Genomic DNA, 17,966 nt, shown 5'->3' on the forward strand with positions numbered 1-17,966 from the left:
TATATAATATAAAGGCACTGTATATAACAGACACAGAACACACATATATATATATATATATATATATATATATATATATATATATATATATATATATATATATATAGTCAAATCAATTCAATCATAGAGATGGGTTAAAATTCAGATGCTGATTCACACTGAATTGTTTCATTGCAGTCAAATTCCCTTTTGTGACACAAACTGGTCAAAGGTTATCTATCAAAGGAAGGCTAGCAATTTGCATTACATTATTGACTTCACATCAGCTCTTCTTCTTGAGCCATGAGGTGATAGTGGATGGTTGACCGCACTGTGTCATTAACTTTGCAGCAATCTCTCATCCTGAGCAAGCATGTGGCGACAGTGGAAAGGAATGACTCCCTTTTAACGGGAAGAAGCATCAAGCCTCTAAAAGTGCCCAGGTATGTAATGTAGAGCAATGGCATCTCCAAAGTGCACTTCCGCAGAGCACCAAGGCATCCGGTAAATACTGCATTTTTGCACATATAAAAGCAAAAGGCAAAACGTACAATTAAAACCATATGTAGAAGGGAAAGCTGCTTTCAGAGTTCTTTTGGTATACAGTACTTACTACCAGTAAAGTACCAGTGTGGAGACACTTACAGTAACTTAGCATCCTCCACAAAAGAATGCTTGAAAAAAACAAAAAGATATTCAATGCTTTTTAACATTGAAGGGCAAATTTCAACATGTATCAGTGCCGGAAACCCATGAAAAAAAAAAAAAAAAAAAAAAAAAAAGATGCAATCTGCCAGTTTTCCAAAGTACTGTGGATTTTATTTAGAAATTAAATTAATTTATAAATGGAAAAAAAAAAATCAAAAGCAACTTTTTTGACACATTTAGAGCCTTTAGATTAATCTTAATGGGAGGTTAAGCTCTTCTGCAGACTTCCTCATCACTGCTCTCTTCTTGATTGACAATGCTGTTCTGCACTGTCCAACAGATGACTTTATCATTCTTTCAACTTGTTTTTGGACTGCCTTCTGTTTGCTTTCTGTTTTGTTAGGGAACTAGGCATAAAAAATATACATATATTTTTTGAATATCTTTTGGAAAAAAAGTTTCAAAGACAATTCCTAAAAGTCATGAAATATGCCCTTTATTTGATCATTCTCACTTTCAAAGATAAATATCCAAGAAATCGCTAAGTGTAAGTAATTTTTGGATCCTCTGTTTGTCTTCAACTATTGGTCATATATTTTGTGTGGTGCACTCCCTTGACGTTATTACAAGAGCCAGTAGCTGTTAAAGCACACAACGCAGGTTATACACCCTTGTTTTGACCTTTTCCAGAATAATTATATCTGGACCAAAATGCCAAGTTGCCTATTAACTATCAACTATTGCCACCATTTGGCAGAACTGGTGGAAGTTATGAAAAAATGTGTATGTTCTTCAAAATATTCCCCCTGCATCGCCTCACATCTCAAAGTGACGGTAGATGCTCTCCACATAACCCAGCACCCTCTGCCAGTCAGGTCCACCAGCTCGCAGCATCTCATCTGCTGTCTGAAGGAGAAATATTTCAGATAGATTTACCAGCTTGAACACAAACCAAATGTACGTTGTGCATGGAATAATGGAAGTGATCTTTACCAGTGATGGGGTTATTCCCACAGTCTCTCCTGTTTTGAATGCCAGGCTGAGATTTTCTCGCTAAAAAAAAAGGGGGGGGCAAGTTGTTAAGTTGAACACAAACAATAGCTTGATCTTATCCAGAATACCAACAATGTGTGCATTTTGTACCTTGTTCTCAGGACTAAGGCTGCTGTAAGGGACGTGTGAAGGGAGGTAGGTGTGATAGACAGCACAGAATGCGAGGCCGTCTGCCCAGCTGCTGCTGAAGTTCGTGATGTCAATATTCTGAATGAAGAGGAAAGGTTCACTCAACTCAGACAATAAAGAATCTTTCCATATTTTACAATCGTATTGTTTCAAATCAATACAGGGGTAAGATTTTTCCTCTATTTCCGTCTTGACTTGAATGCAGCATGCACGCCTAGGCGAACTATTTGCATGAAAATATATGTGGATTGATTTTTTGAGATCTAAGGCTCTACTGATACAGAAAAGTATTTAAGGCTTGAGGTCCTTAGAGTTTTGTTTGTTTTCCACTTATGTAACATTTTATGTTTTAGTGACTTCTTATGTTTTGGCATTTTTTGGTTACTCTTTCATTTTTGTCGTCAATTTAATTAGTTCATCTTCTTTAGTTAAATCTGGTGTGTTTCCTAGGAGTGTTTTCATATTTTTTTTTAGTCATTCTCTACCAAAATATCATCAGCTCAATCAAGATCCTGGCTTTCCTCCATCAGCTGCAAAGTGTTACTAATCAAGCACCTGCTCCAGGGTCAGTAATCAATGCCCCAGCGTAAATACATTCCATTAAAGCCAGCTCTCTTCCAGATTCACCTATTTGTACTGCTTTATATGGTTTTCCTTTATAGCCTCCATTAAAACATCATTTAACCCACGTAAAACTTGCATCATTTTCCACGTTTGCCTCAGTCCTCGCACGCACAAGGGTTAATACCACCTGCCTACTTAATGTTAGATCCTTGTTCTAATCACATATCAGACTCCATGCAATTAAAAATATATGTAAACTGTATGACAGCAAAAAAAATAAATTAATTAATGTAGCCCTTTATAATTAAATTTCAGTCATCAATAACATGGCTTTATATTGAATTTAAATCAGCTTAACATTAGTTACATACATTAAGTTTAGTACCAATTACAGTTTATAGTTCCTGGTTCTTTTTATTCCCATCTATCTTCATGGTCATTGAGAATAAAGGCCTTCAGATACTCCAACTGCAACATGTAGCCTCTACATCTCACAACTAAGAGCAATTCCAGTTCCAGTACTGGAAGACATTCTTTAGTTATTGCCTGAAATGTGGAAAGCCAAAGCAAGACAGTGTGCTAACAGTAAACTAGCTGTACTTTAAAGCATTGATTGATTAACATTTACTAACAGTGTGTTAAACCTGAGAAAACTGGACTGTGCCTTTACCACATTTGGAATGCACAAAACACTAAACCGACTCTTGAGTCACCTTGTATCCTTGGGTTCTGCTCTGACACCAGCGGAGCAGCGAGTTTCTCTTTGAGCCTCCATGGCGACGCAGCAGTAGGTTGAAACCATCCTGGGATCTGACAGCAAGATAAAGAAAAAAAGATCTACGAGCCGAGCTTTTTTGATTTTTTTGTCTTTGTACAGCATTAAAAAAAAAAAAAGGCAGGAAACTTCAGTAAAACGTTTCCTGCGTTTTGCGGGAGGGGGCATTTGTTGTCCTTAAAATGGAGACTCCACCGGACAAATTGGATCAAAGGAAACAAAACAACTTTAACAGGATGTGGCAATTCCATTGGCCTTGATGTCAGAGGGGTATGTGGCTAAGAGTGTGGACTCACTTTGTGGGTGGCAGCTCGGTGAGGGCTGAGTTGTACTTATTTAGAGACTCTTCACGCTTTCCTGCAAAGAAAGCGACAGGATTTATAAAACATCTCATCAACAGCATACTATAAAATTTAACAGCTTTATTAGGTGCTCTGATCAAATGGTCCTCTAAACAGCTGGTAAATAATTTACCCACACAGAAAAAAAAAAAAAAAAAAAACATTCTATTGATCCATTTATCTGCAGAATCTTATATGTCAACCTTCTAAAACATCACATGATGTGAAGTAAGACATGCACTGACAAGACAAAACTTGCTTTCAAATACATGACGCACACAAAGGTATCAGGACTGATTTGACCCTGTGCTTTTAATCTTTCTCGTCCTTTGAATTTCCTTTATCTTCTACTACAGAGGGAAAAAACAGAAAACTTTGTTCTTTGGCTGATTGATTCTTACACATTGTGGTCACGCATTGTTCAATGGATTCCGGCGCCTTTGATACTACAGAAAACACAATTTAATCACCAGCTAAGTCGGGTTGCCAGGTTCTTCCGGACATGCCAAAAAAACTTTCTGTAACATGAGAGTCAAAACTCTAAGACACCTGGGTCAGACCATATTTGGCGGCCGAACATAGGACCTCAATTTCCACATCTATCAGAGCAGTTGTCTGAGGTTGGATTCTAGACTTTGGGATCTTTGTTGCAGGTCTCTCTCTACTTATTTCCAATCTGACCAACTGCAAATAAAGCTAATGCCAGAGCAACCTTTAAAATGAGACGCCTTACATTCTGCACCAATGAATCTTCATGCAGGTACTCCTGAAACATCACAGCAATTATCCAATAATAAGGTTACATGATCTCATGCTATGCTGCATCTGCACTGACAAACATTCAATTACCGCAGCATGTTGATTCCTTGGAGTAGCTTCAACAACCAGCTGTTCCAACATTTAGCAACTTCTGATTATTTCCAATAGTTATTATACCACTCGGGGGAACTCAAAGAACATTGACTTTTTTATCCCATGATGGTAAAAGTAACTGGGTCCTGAAGAAAGTCAACACTGTAAATTGACAGTGTCTTTCCAAATTCATACACAATGAACTATTACAAATACACGTTTTTTCCTCCTAACTCCCAATGGTGTCCATATGGGCAAGCAGCAGTCCAATTGTACATCTCCGATCATAAAATTGAAAGTAAATGGGCTTGAAAAGGTTTAAATCAGTAAATGCCTTGTGATTTGAATGTTCACCTGCAAAATTGTGCAAGCACATTTGTTAACCAATAGTAACCAGCCATTTTGCTTAGTAATCTCCAAACAGAGTCCTCCTTTAAAGAATCAAAGCATTTTCAAACTGAGACAATTTCCACCTCCCACAGTAAAATGTGGATCGATGTTTTGGTCCAGCTCCATCCATCAACTCTGACCAGTTTCTCTGTCCTAACTGAAGAAAATGCATCACTACAGCACAATGCTGCCATTATCAGGCTTCACACAGTGGGACTCCAAATTATGCAGGCTACAGAATGCACCAAATGTTACTTAAAGTTATCAGAGCAAATCCATCCATCCATTTTCTTTACACTCTTGTCCCTTAGTGGGGACTGGAGGAGTGCTAGTGCCTGTCTCCAGCTAACGTTNCAGGCGAGAGGCGNGGTACACCCTGGACAGGTCGCCAGTCTGTCGCAGGGCAACACAGAGACACACAACCATGCACACACACACACTCACACCTAGGGGCAATTTGGAGAGGCCAATTAACCTGATAGTCATGTTTTTGGACTGTGGGAGGAAACTGGAGTACCCGGAGAAAATCCACGCATGCACAGGGAGAACATGCAAACGCCATGCAGAAAGAATCAAACCCAGATCCTTCTTCCTCCAAGGCAAGAGCTCTACCAACTGTGCCACTGTGCAGCCCATCAGAGCAAATGGAAAATTCAAATGCTCGCTACACTTTGAAGTTGTTTATTTCCAAAACCTTTTTAAAGTATATTTCTTTTGTTCTTTCTAATTCACAATGATGCGCTGCTTTGTGCTGATGTATCATAAAACAATCCCTATAAAACATAGGGTGGTTGTGGTTGAAAAGGGACACAATGTTCAAGGGGTTTAAAGAACTTGCAATGAGAAGACAAAAGCTAATATGAACAAAGATAAAGAGCAAAACCTCACTAAACACAATCAGTGTGTGCAGAAATTTTATAGAGAAACTGACCAGCATCACTGGAAAACTTGCCATCTTGCCAATCCAGACCTTTTCTTCCTCTTAGTTGCCCCAAGTTCTAGAAAACAAAATTTGTTTTAGCTGACAGCAGATAAGGGTTACGTGATCTTTAAATATGAAGTAATATATATATATTTTTTTTTGCCCAGAGCTTGTATCTCACCCTGTTGGTTGACTCCAGTGTTGAAGTGGAGTTAGTCTGGAAGGTTCCATTCTGGTTGGCAGCATTGTCTGAAGAAGGAGGCAATCTAGACAGGCTTCTAACACATAACAACAACAACAACAGACTTTAATACCTAGCAATTTTTCACTGGACAGTTGTTTCTCTCAGATCCAGCTTTGAATTAATCTGATGAGGCTGTCCTCATGTGGTCCCACGGAGATGTATGGAAACAAATTCAGAGGAAACCACAGCAGCATTCCACCTCAACAAGGTAATTGTTATCCTTCTTTGCATGCCAAAGATAATAATTGCAAAAGACGCAACAGTTTTGTTCAGAAAAGTCTATCAAATTACACACAACAATTGCACCGAGTGCAAATATATTTCCAGATTTTGGTTACTTTAAAGAGAGTTTGTCTCACCTTGACCTCTCTGAAGATGTTACCCTTCGTGGATTATTGGACTGAACATCTGCTCCGTACTGATCCTCATTGGTCACGTTTCTCAGGGAAGTTCTGGTCATGCCTTTACAGTCTATTATTGAATCGTCCTCAACAACATTCTTCACAACGAGATTCTGACTCTTACTGTCCATCCTTTCTCCCCCGAGCATGTACAATGCCCTCACCCTGCCCCGATTGGTCCCCTCTTTGCTTTCAGAGATATTGGATTCTCCATTGGATGTCTTCAGCTCCTGTCGTCCGTGAACTTCAGTTTTGTCTTGAACCTCGGTGAAAACAGACAGTTTTTGCCTGGTTTCCTTCAGTTCTCTTTGTAGAGTGACCAGCTGATTTTCAGCCTCTTTCTGTCTCTGCTGAGCAGCGGCCAGCTCCATCTCAATTTCCTTGTGGGCCGTTCTTAACGCCGTAAGCTCCTCTTCTGCCTCGGCTTTCAGGCGGTCAGCCACTGACACGGCCACCTGAAAGTCTGCCTGAAACTGCAGCCATTCCCCACGCTCTGTCTGAAGGGAAATAGTTGCCGTTATTTAAAAAGTGACATTGCATCTCATTTTAAAGACATGACAGAGATTTAATGCAGTAGTGATCCATAATTAATAAAAAATGTCCTAATTTTTGCCCCCCAAAAAGATCAGGTTGTATAAGGTCAGTGATCAGCCAGACAACTGTAATAGGTGCACCTCAAGGGATTCCCTTGCTTCAGCACATGCGATTTCAATTGATGGCTGGTAAACAGACTTTTGCTGAACTACAATCATCTGAATCCAATATGTTAAAGCAGGGAAACATCTAAAATCTGCAGGCCAGTGGCTTGAGGACCAGGGTTGGGAAACAGTGAATTAGAGGATGAAAGGAGGTGGCTGCTGGTCGTTCTTCATATGAATATAAAGTCCATAAAGTACCTTTAGCCTTCTGTGTTCATTGTGTTTTCCCACGAGCTTTTTACACTTTGCTAATGCTTTCTTTGTTCTACCTCTTAATGTGACCGTCTATATCTCATCCTTTGTAATTAGTCTGGGAGTCCACAATGTATATCTCTGACAAACGTTACTTGAGCCAATAGCTACTTTCCTTCCTGAGGAATTAACAGTGCAACACTCTTCAGTGTAGCAGTTGCTGTTGAGTAAGGAAGACTTAGCTTCATTTAGCATGACTCAGCTGTTTAAAAATGAAGCAAACAGAGGAAACAAAAAAAAAAAGCTTCAGAAGCTTCTCGGAAGAAGACTGGGTGGTCTCATCTAGTAGAAGCCAAATATGTCAGATACCAGGAAGCTAAGTGTATTGGAGAAAATTTATTTAATCTTTTTTTAAAAGCTACATTTCTGTCAGAAATTGTTGGTGGTACAGATTTCAGCTTTTGTGTAAGAGTCAGCTTATTTCCTACATAAACTACATCCTACATGTGTGTCGTCTGTTCTGAAGCAGGCATATTTATATCAAATTAGGTTGTGAAAAGGAGCAATCAAATATCCATTTGGCCCACACAAGTTATACCAAACTAAACAGCAGGTCTCAGCATGCTGAAAGGAGTGGAGCGCCAAGTCACTTCTAAAGAAGCATAACTAAATGGGTCAGAAATGTTTAACTTTTTTTATTTTTCACACCAGTCTTGTATTGTGAAACTGCATTCTATGTCTCAACTCCTTGGGCTGCGATCCAAAGATGTTCTTTTGTTTTTGTACATATGAGCAATACAGTTTCTGAGTAAGATTCTCATCAAACTGACTCTGTTTCGCAACTTCAAGGATGACAGGAAAAACAAAAAAAGGTTTGTGCATATCTGAGGCTAGCATACTGAAATAAAGGGGAGAAGGCAAACATCAAACAAACAGGGATCAAAAGAGGAAATCTGAACCAGCCAAAGCCAAGAGGTAACCGATAACAGATTATTGTGAAAGTCAAGGCAATGATTACTGTAAGACGAAACGCTAAAGGATATGGGGAGGGAAAGCAAAAATAAAAGTGTTTTAAATCACACACATGTTTGAAGCAGAGCTACGTGAGCCAGGGAATTGAGACCGAGAAGCAGAGGAGTCGGGAAGGTTTGGGGAATTAGATGAAGAATGGATGGAGATGTGAGGAGGAGGGGAAGTCTGAGCCAACACGTTCCCTCATCTGACCAGTGACTCCAGACCGCAGCTGGGCTTGATTACACTGAATGCGCGCGCACACACACACGCACACATAATATTATATTCCTTTTCCTCACTCCCACACATACACCCCTCTTTTTGTTCCACCTCAACATCAAACCTCACTGTTAACTTTACTGAAAGCACTAAATGAAAAGAAACATGATGTTTCCTGTTTGAAACTGTGCAAGTTCTGAATTAAGGAAATCTTAACCCCCACCCCCACCGCTGTTTTTCAATGCTCGTGTCTGTGCGGTGTATTTCTTATCTGAATGTGGATGCACCAACTAGAGCATGTCTGTTTAAGGAAACAGGAAGAGGTGCTCCTCGGTTCATACTGCGATAACAGCGTGGATTTACACTCAAACTGACCCAGTCCCAAAAGGCCTGACCTCGTGGTCCCCTGCAAGACCAGATGAGGTATCCAACCTCGACAGGGACAAACATACGTCTATGCCTGTCTCCAGGCACAGCTGAAATCCTGGCTGATCCTGGGAAAGGTCCAGCACACTTGGAAATGTCCTCTGAGTATGTTCCACCCATCTATCCCTTGTTCACCTCCACACCCAGTTTTTAGAAAACATTCTTGAGGGAACTATCCCAACTGCGTAATGTTTCTCTTCTTCTGTTTTCTACTTTTCCACAGCCTGTAATGTGAATTCAGAGATTGTTTGGAAAGCTCTTGAGATGTAGTGCTTGACAAATGGAAAATGTCTTTTAAAACATTTTGTCACAGTAGAATTAGAAGAAAAACACAAGTTTTGTGTCTATTTTCCTACATTTTTTTTTTAAATCACTCTTTAAAGAGTTTAAGTAGAAGAATGGTTTAAATCAAACCTTTTTTCGTGTGTCATCAAAGTCAATTAATTGAAAATCTGTGGCAATATTTTCAACTAATGTTCACTGTCCATCCGACCTGACGAAGCTTCAGCTATTTTGCTAAGAAGACGGACTAGTTAGGGTTTCTTGACACTCAAAGTTGAGAGACTAAACCCCAAAAGACCTCCACTTTAAATGGCAATTGACACAGTGGGGTTAATCACTTTGAATACATTTTGAAAAACAAATACGCTTTTTATTTATGTACTAATATACACATTTATAGATGCCAACGGCACAATTTCTACAAACAACTCAACTTGAGGCGACCCAAAGCCTGCAGATGCAATCACCAGCAAGCGACACTACAAATCTAGCAGAGAGCGAACACGAAAATCCTAGCTGGTGCACAGTCTTCTTTGAACACGTGACTAGCCTGCATGACCTCCATGTGCAGGGGCCCTTTCTAAGGCTTGTTTTGCAGGAGCAGTCTAGCGAGCAGAGAAAAGAGAACCAGCAGATCATTTCTGAAAATCTCCAGCAGCGTTCACCTGGAACTGATTCCGAAGCACGGCTTTGAGAAGATCTGACGGGAACACAAATTCATCCAGCCACCCACGCGGCAACATGCATACATGCAATGAATGAGCTGATTTCGCTTTTGCTCGTTAAGACAACTGAAAGACATAAGCACAGACAGATGGTGCTCTGCTGCTGGAAGTGCATAGGGAAAGCATTCTGACTCTCGGATAGACGGAGAGTGACAGGGAGATTTTTGAAAGCGGCAGAGTGAAAGCACATAGAAGAACCTTGCTGTAAAAATGTCACAGGAAGAATAGCAGGGTACTTAAACTGAATAGAAAAAGAGTTAATCAATCTGGTCAGATATGATGAAGAAAAATTCAAAGTTGAGCTCAGATAAAAGGATAAAATGAATGAGGGGAGAAGGTGAGACAATGTAGAAGAAAGGAGAGGAAGCATGAGATGAGTCAGGAAGGAGTACTGCTGCAAAAGTGATAATAAAACTATTGCAGATTCATCCTCTGTATTTTTTTTCACTTAAAACAGGCACAAAATAGTCTTAATGCTTCTTTAAACAAGTGTTCATGCCCAAGGATCTTTTTCCCCCATTTTCTCACTTTACAACCACAAACTTTAATATGTTTTATTTAGATTGAGCTTCGCATCACCCCCAGAGTCATTGTGAGTCTCTGATTAAAGTGCTCCTTGTGAGTCAGTTTACTACTGGTATTGTCACACCATGCACTGCTTTGTGTTTGTCTATTAAATATTCCAAATAAAAAAAATAAAAATAAAAAAAAACAGTGACATTTGTGACGGTGATGTGACAAAATGCCAATGAAGTTCAATGCACTGTAGACATAAGATACTTGTGCCATGCAAGGGCACAAGTGTTTTTGTGTCCTTGCAAGAGGGGAAAAAAATCTGCTTTGTAAAAATCTGCATGTATTTTCCTATGGGACACAAACAACAACATAAACTCCGTCAGTTACAGTGCAGAGCTCAACCCCCTCCACCTCACAGCAGAGCACAGAACAAAACAGGTTTTGTCTCCCAAACAACTGAATGTGAACCCCCACTCTCTACATAGCAGCTCCATTTTCCACAAAAAGAGAATCCCGGGCCTTCAGAGGAGAGCGGGAGGGTTTAATAAGACGACCTCTGCTTGCTCATATCGCTCTGCTGAGGGCTCATGTAAACACAAGGTCTGAGCTGCCCCATTTCCACGACACGCTGGCCCCCTCTCAGTGCTGTATTACAGTTTTTCTAAGGTTTCCTGACCTGTGTGAGGCTGATATTACTAAGACCCTTATTAGAATGTGGGAAAGTTTACAAGAGATTGAAGAAATGATAGAGAAAGCTTGGAGTGAATAAACTGTCCACATCAGTGAGGATTGGACTACAGGAGAAACAATCTATACGTGTAGACTGTGTCAGATTTTCAATTACAGATGATGGAAACACATCGTCTGCGACTCTACGACAGATGAAGTAGGTCCACTGTAGGTCATATCCAGCTGTTGTAATCTGAGGCAGATCTAGAGGAAACTAAGAGCATCTGCCCACAGAGCTCATAAGGGAGGGAAAGGCATTAGAATTGAGTGACTGACAGGAAATTTCCAAAGAATATCATCATCCCCATGAAAACACAGAAAGCTTTAGCAATAGAATAGAAGAATTCTCAAAAGAATTCAATTTCATTCTCATTGTACTCAGGTTATTCAGTTTGGGCTTGTTATAGGAGGAAATGCAACTTTGAAGTTGAGACTTTTAACTTCTTACATCAAAGTGGGGCACAACTGCCAACATTATCTCAAGTAAGGTGATTTCAGATTATTTCTCTCTCTCTCTCTCTCTCTCTCTCTCTCTCTCTCTCTCTCTCTCTCTCTTTATCTCTCTCTCTCTGGCCTCTGAGGACAAGCAGAGGACAGGAAAAGCTTTAATGAACAAGGCTGCAGCTCCCAGGAGGCAGAGTGGGGCTCATTCCAAAGTCTATTGTGGTTTGGGAGCTGGGAAGTGACAGAATGTGTGTGTCAGTGTTATCTCACAGCTGAGGGGTTATAGCAACCAACCTGGCTTGTGGATAACTTCCTGTTTACTTAAGAAAAGTAATGTATCAAATGTGCTGGGGAAAACAAGATTACTATTATCAAGCATGTCTGGAGGTCTAAAAACATAACATCTCACTGCATTATACAAAACTTTATTTATAGACAGAATTGCTTTTACTTTGTATGTGTTGAATGAAAATGCTAATAGAAATATTAGACATGCATTTGCTGTGAGAACTGCAATTTTACCTGCTGTAAAGGCAATCTATAATCCTTGAATGATTGAAATATATGTCAGCGCAGCCCTAACATGGCTATTCATGACTAGTCACCACTCACAGTTCAGTAAGAACACAGCTCAAAACTCACAAGGAAAGCCATTGCTTACCTGCAAAGTAGTCTTTAAACTTTTCACTTCAGTGAGCAGTTGCTTTAGCATCTCTGAGAGGGGGTGAAAACAAAAAATATGAGAAAGAACATGCAAATCAAACAGGAAATGTGTCAAAGAAAACTTCTGCAGCTCTGAATCACTTTGCATTAAATACAGGACGAGAAGCTTTATGACCAACTGAGACAATTCTTGCCTGTTGTGTTTGTGGTCCCATCCCGTCTGTCTGTAACACCCAGTGTACTCCGGCACTCCTCCAGGAGTTTTGCTAGTTCTTTGCTTTGTTTGTCTTTGTCTTCATTACCCGGCAGGAGGGACTCACTCAGACTACTGTTTCTTTCTTTCTTGCTCTGCTCCACAGAGCTGGTGGCAGGTGGCGCGCTGCACACCGACGAAGGACTCTTTATAGGACTAACAGCCACACTCTTCACTTGGGAGCCCGACGTTCTGGATGTAGGGGTCGGTAGGCCGCCATTTCTCCCTGAATAAGCTTGCCCCTTGCCTGCCACAATACTGCCAGGTTTCTTGAGAACAGGGCTCACTGCAGGACTGACTGCAGAGCTGCTTGGACCACCTGGTGGAGGAGGCTTCCAGTCAGGAGGGGGGATAGGGCTTCTTGGAGAGCATTGGTGTGGTTTCTTCCCACTCGAAGTGACGGTTGCAGCTGGTGGTGGGGGTAAAGTAGGGGATGCGGTGGGAAGTGGAAGTTGGGGAATGCTGCTCTGTGGAGATGAAGGTGGAGTGTGGAAACTCTCCAAAGGTGCCCCTAGGAATAAAAATGAAAGAATGAAAAGAGTCCAGTTCTAAGTCCAATTGAGAGTCTGTGCCATGAATTGGTACTGTTGTCAGAGGCGCCAACTAAGCCTGTGGAGATAAACGATAAATCAATTAATCGCACGATAAATTAAACCTATCGACCTCATTTTAATTATCGGCTTTATCGTCTCTTCCTGCCTTTTTTCTTTCTGTTGACACTGAATGAAAAAAGTCTCAACTCCGTGCTCTCCACTGACCCTCCCTTCCTCATTTCCTTAGTGTAATGTCCAGCTCACACTACAGAGTTGTCGGCTGACTGTCGGCCCATTTTCAAAACCTGAGAGATACATTAGCCGACAGAAATCCTAGGTATAACTGTTCAATCGGGTTTGTCGTGCCATGTGGTGTCCAGTCACATGGGCACAAAATAATGGCTACAAGTCCAGTTAACTAATTTTAAAATCGGTCATCAATTAATGCTTTACTAGAATCTACCTGTGATGCATGTGGCTAGAGTCAGTGTAAAGTCCTGACTGAATGAAAATCATTATAACCTATTTATGTCAAGTTAGCGAAGAACAGCTGAAAACTTACCGGGTTTATCAACTGCAGTAGCAATTTGGCTCCAACTCCTCTCCTTTTCATTTCTATATTCTTTGCACGAAATGTTGAATAAATATTAATGTTTCCACATATCATCTCCAATGTCTGCTGGACTTCGGGTTGCGCCGTGTCAGCTGTTTAGGATTCCCTTCGTAATTTCCCCTGAGAAAGCGCGGAGGAGAATCCGCGTTTTCTGATTGGCTACCTCTCTGCCAGCATGCCTAGGTGGGCCCCATGTGGGGGAAAGGAGGGCTGACATAGGGGTCCCATATGGGTTTGTCCGCGGGTTCCACGGTGGCCCCACATGGGTTTGCCCATGCAGGGCCCATGTGGGCTGTGGCCCTACAAGGGCAAACCCATGTCGGGCCACCGTGGAGCCCGCGAACAAACCCATATGGGACCCATCTGGTCTGCCCTCCTTTTCCCCATATGGGGCCCACCTAGCCATGTTGGCAGGGCCGTCACATTCAACAGGCTGCGTTAAGATCCCAGTCGGGGAAAACCCATGATTTAGATTGAAGCCACGACCGATGATCTACCGTAACACACCACACACTGCAGGATGATCGGTTACAAAATCACCAGCGACAATCTTGGAACACGAACGTTCTAAGATTATCGTAAGGGGAAAATAGGGGCAAAACATCGTGTAGTGTGAACTATTGCGTCAGGATGTGCCCGTCTTCTCTATTTAAATCTAGTGATTACTGAAGGCCAATACAGTACATGTTGCGTTCTGTGTTTTCTGTAGTTATTTTTTGAGGTTTTCTGTATTTAGTCCTGTTCCTGTCCTGTCTACTCTGTTGTTGCTTCCCAGGTGTGTCTAGTTTTCCTGACTACCCTCCCTGTGTATTTAAGTCCACCTGTCTCTCTTGTCGGGTCCTCGTCTAAAGTCAGTTCTGTCGCATGTCTTACATTTCTCTGCTCTCCAGTAGAACTGTTGAAGTTCTGGTTAGCGTTAGCTCTCGTTTTCAGTCCTCCGTGTATCATTTGCTACCGGTAATTAGCTGTGTGCTATATTTTCTGCCGTGCCGAGCTTTTCATCATTAAATTAATCATTTTCTTCACAACCTGGGTCTCAGCGTTCATCCTCCCCACCTCCCATTCACCACTTCATGACAGTATACAGACTTCATAATCTGCATTCTTTTGGTTGAACACAGTATTTATTTACACTTTGGCTTTATGTTTAGTTTTTATTCAAGTACGATTCTGTTAATGGAGACTGAGAATCCATTTTATTTTTGTTTTTGGTTGTTTTGTTAATTTAGTTTATCAGTTCCATTGTTATGTGTTTTGAAAATAAAGTGTATGTATGGCAGAAAATCACATGCATTATTAGTCATTTCCATTAAATCAGTGTCAACTGGTCTTGAAACAATATTATCGTTTATCGCAATAATTTTTTAGACAATCGCTCAGCAAAATTTGTTATCGTGACAGGCCTAGCGCCAACTATGGAGTCTGATAACACTTGAGTTGTTCTGCAAAGAACGATAAAGGATTTCAGCACAAACATAGCTGGTGGTGACACAGCCCCAAAGATCTTCAGTTGCAATTATAGCAAAAGAGCAAAGCGTGTACGGTTATCATGTTACTTCACAATATGGTGGTTAACATGAAAAAAATGTGAGAAATGTTCCAACGGGTATAAATCCTAAAACGGTATTTTAAAACAATGGAACGTGGAAAAGACTGCAAGCATCATATTTCATGATCCGCAGCTGCAAGACGCAACAAAATCGACGAAAACAGCTGAATCGAAGCCAGAGTTAAGAAAATAAGCATTTAGTCGTCACTAGTCTTGCTTGTTGACACTGAAAACAATATTCAGTGGGATGGCTCTCGCAAAACACCCAGGCTATAATCATGGAGTCAAACGCTGCAACGTTCATTTCCCACATTAAATAACACAGGAGGTGACATTTTGAGCATTGCAGCATTGGGCTTCCAATAAATTATCAGGTTAGACACATATGCAGACGTTATTTCCTCTTTCTGGGTTCAGCAATAATTATACCTTAACCAATAATAGGAAAATGGGAGAACAGCGTTTTCTTTCTTTCCCATGTTTGGGCAGACGCTGCTCGACTAGCAAAGGGATTGTTTTTTTTTTTTTTTTCTAAAGTGACGTAAGAGCTGCTTTTGAACATTTGTAAAGTTATGCACCACCTGCAGCAAGGCCAAACTCACTCATGAAGAATGACAGGATTGTCTAATAAAGATCTAATGCAACCCTTGCTTTTTTATCTCCCATTCCAGCTCTAAATATGCTCTCTCACTCATGTGTATGGGTGGTAAAGTGAATGAATAAGGTAGGATCTGAGTTATTTTAACAAAGTTTGTTTGCGTGCGTGTGTGTGCACATGTGTGTGTGTGTGTGTGTGTGTGTGTGTGTCAGACAGTATTATGGCTCCTATGATTAATCCGCTGCCCTTGCAGTGAGCAGGGGAATTCTGCCGATTCATCACAGCTGGCTCGGCGGGCCCAGGACGAATCACACAGGGACTCAAGGAGAATGACCACTCACTGAGCAACACGAAGGAAGGCTGCCAACATTCCTGCAGCCACACACATTCAGCCTTTGCCTTTCCTTTCCTTTTGTTGCCTTCAGTTTCACAATCACAACCTTTTGGGAAAATTTGTGTAGTTGTTCTTCTCTTCCCCTTTTTCTTTTCCTTATTAGATATATTTTACTTTCTATATTACAAAAAAAAATGTTTTAAACACGATAGAAAAAAAAGGGTTGAGTGGATCCCCAAAATGAACCACTTTCAAAAAAAGGAGCTAGAGTTCAGTTTACCATTAGTTTTAATGTACTCTAAAATGGTTTCCGACTGTTCAAGTTTTACTTTAAGTAGAAAAATTAGGATTCCGGTTTCTTTCTTTTTCCTTTTTTGATTTACCGATATTTACACACAGGCTGCTTATTCGCAGTACAATATACATGATGATTCCATAGAAATAGATTTTTCTGTGGAACATAACTCTTGTTTTTGTAGAGCATTATATTCAAAAGAAATTGCAGCTTAGGAATCTGAAATATGCAAGAGCAATGCCGCTTGACATGCCATTAGCTACTAGAACTTCTAAATTGCAATGAAGCCAATTTACAAGTGCCATTACTTTCTTTGATGATGACTGGCTCTTCCCTCAATAGTAAAAAATAAGGGACTATAGATAGTAACTTCTGTGGTAGTGCCGATGGTTTCTATTGTGCATATTCAGTTAAGGTACCTATTTTGAACTATCAAAATAAAAAGGTATTCTTAGAGGGGGTAACTTCGCAGATATTAGCTATTCACATTCAGCTGCGGTTCCTACCCCCTGCAATTGCCAGAGGTCTATGCTATCTATCTCTCCAGCTAAAAAAACAAAAGAAAAAAAAAACATGAGCTACACTGAACAGGCAAATTGATTTTAGTTCTGAGTATTTCTAACTTGTGTTTTTGAGGACAGAGAGAGTATTGGTTAGCAAGAGAGAGGGGGAGGGGGGGCAGCAAGTGGATGCCCAGGGCACCAATCTTGCAAGAACTGGCCCTGCTGAAAGCTGCATTTGCTCGTCTGCTGACCTACCTGTGTTCCCATTGTTGTCCTTGGTGGAAAAGTTGCCCATCTTGCATTAACAGAGATTGGGCCGGGGAAGCGGCCCTGCAAGTACTTGTTGCTCTTCGTCCAGGCCAGCGCTTAGGTGACCCTGCACACATCCAGTAATTTGTCAGGTGAGGTCATGCAGCCGCAAACAGGCTCCTAAAAGTGTGTGTTTACACGGCGTTAATAACGGACATTCGCCTGTTCAGAAAAATCACAATGTTTACAAGAGGAAGCTAAATTATATAGTAGCTGCCTGCGTGAAGTCCTGAATTGAACTTAGACGGTCTAGTTTAGTCTAGTCTAGAGAGATCAAAACAGAAAACAAAATAAGCTGATATACGAGTTTCAAATTTCGGCAGAAGAAATGCGCATAACGAGCAAACGCACCAATCCGAGCCACTGTGCACTGTCCGAGCTGTGCATAAAGCAAACATCTTAATTCTAAAAACCTCTTCTCTCAGCTTAAAAATGCTTTCCCCCAATCGCAAAAAAAAAGTTTATTCCTCCATATTAAAGCTGCTAATTATAACATGAAACTACATACAAACCTTTAAAAGTGAAATAAGTAACTCCAAGAGTCTTCAGATCTCCTTAATAAGTCGCCCTTCAGCTTCTTCCCGCTTTACTTTGTGTGTCTGAAGCGCTGCCCAACGAGAGGCGCTTCTTCTGCTGCTTTCTTCAGTGTAGAGACGCAAAGGCGGCTGCACTGATCCAGCCGCAGCTCTTACCGATCAAACTCAAACACAACCAAGACTTTTCCCTTCTAAGTGTCGCCATGAGAGTAAACATTTTAAAAAAAAAAAAAAAAA

At 40.8% G+C, this 17,966-nt stretch overlaps 1 protein-coding gene across 2 annotated transcripts; it reads right to left on the reverse strand.

Moving 5' to 3' along the window:
• Window positions 1-813: 813 nt before the first annotated feature.
• On the reverse strand, window positions 814-17,960 carry LOC106951684 (cytospin-B). 2 transcript variants are annotated; one of them, XM_015039359.1, is made up of 12 exons: window positions 17,706-17,960; window positions 17,140-17,260; window positions 12,401-12,970; window positions 12,205-12,257; window positions 6,257-6,795; window positions 5,835-5,931; window positions 5,663-5,729; window positions 3,445-3,505; window positions 3,087-3,183; window positions 1,771-1,887; window positions 1,621-1,680; window positions 814-1,533 (listed from the first exon to the last, which is right to left on the reverse strand). In XM_015039359.1, exons 2-12 carry the CDS (start codon window positions 17,177-17,179, stop codon window positions 1,444-1,446), a joined length of 1,791 nt encoding a protein of 596 aa, XP_014894845.1. In that variant the 5' UTR covers window positions 17,180-17,260; window positions 17,706-17,960; the 3' UTR covers window positions 814-1,443. The 2 variants fall into 2 exon arrangements, with proteins under 2 accessions (XP_014894845.1, XP_014894836.1); XM_015039350.1 differs by having other exon boundaries at window positions 17,140-17,960.
• Window positions 17,961-17,966: the final 6 nt, after the last annotated feature.

Source organism: Poecilia latipinna, unplaced genomic scaffold (genome assembly GCF_001443285.1).
Source record: "Poecilia latipinna isolate Pla-1442-1.1 unplaced genomic scaffold, P_latipinna-1.0 Scaffold28, whole genome shotgun sequence".
Taxonomy (NCBI): Eukaryota; Metazoa; Chordata; class Actinopteri; order Cyprinodontiformes; family Poeciliidae; genus Poecilia; species Poecilia latipinna.

What these genes read in the sequence shown, in the direction of transcription:
- LOC106951684 (XM_015039359.1), bottom strand. Translation starts at nt 17,179, where the DNA reads ATGGGCAACTTTTCCACCAAGGACAACAATGGGAACACAG. An exon ending in GGACAACAATGGGAACACAG is followed by an intron (nt 12,971 to 17,139) that starts GTAGGTCAGCAG and finishes TTTTATTCCTAG; the next exon opens with GGGCACCTTTGGAGAGTTTC. An exon ending in TGGGAATAACCCCATCACTG is followed by an intron (nt 1,534 to 1,620) that starts GTAAAGATCACT and finishes TTTCTCCTTCAG; the next exon opens with ACAGCAGATGAGATGCTGCG.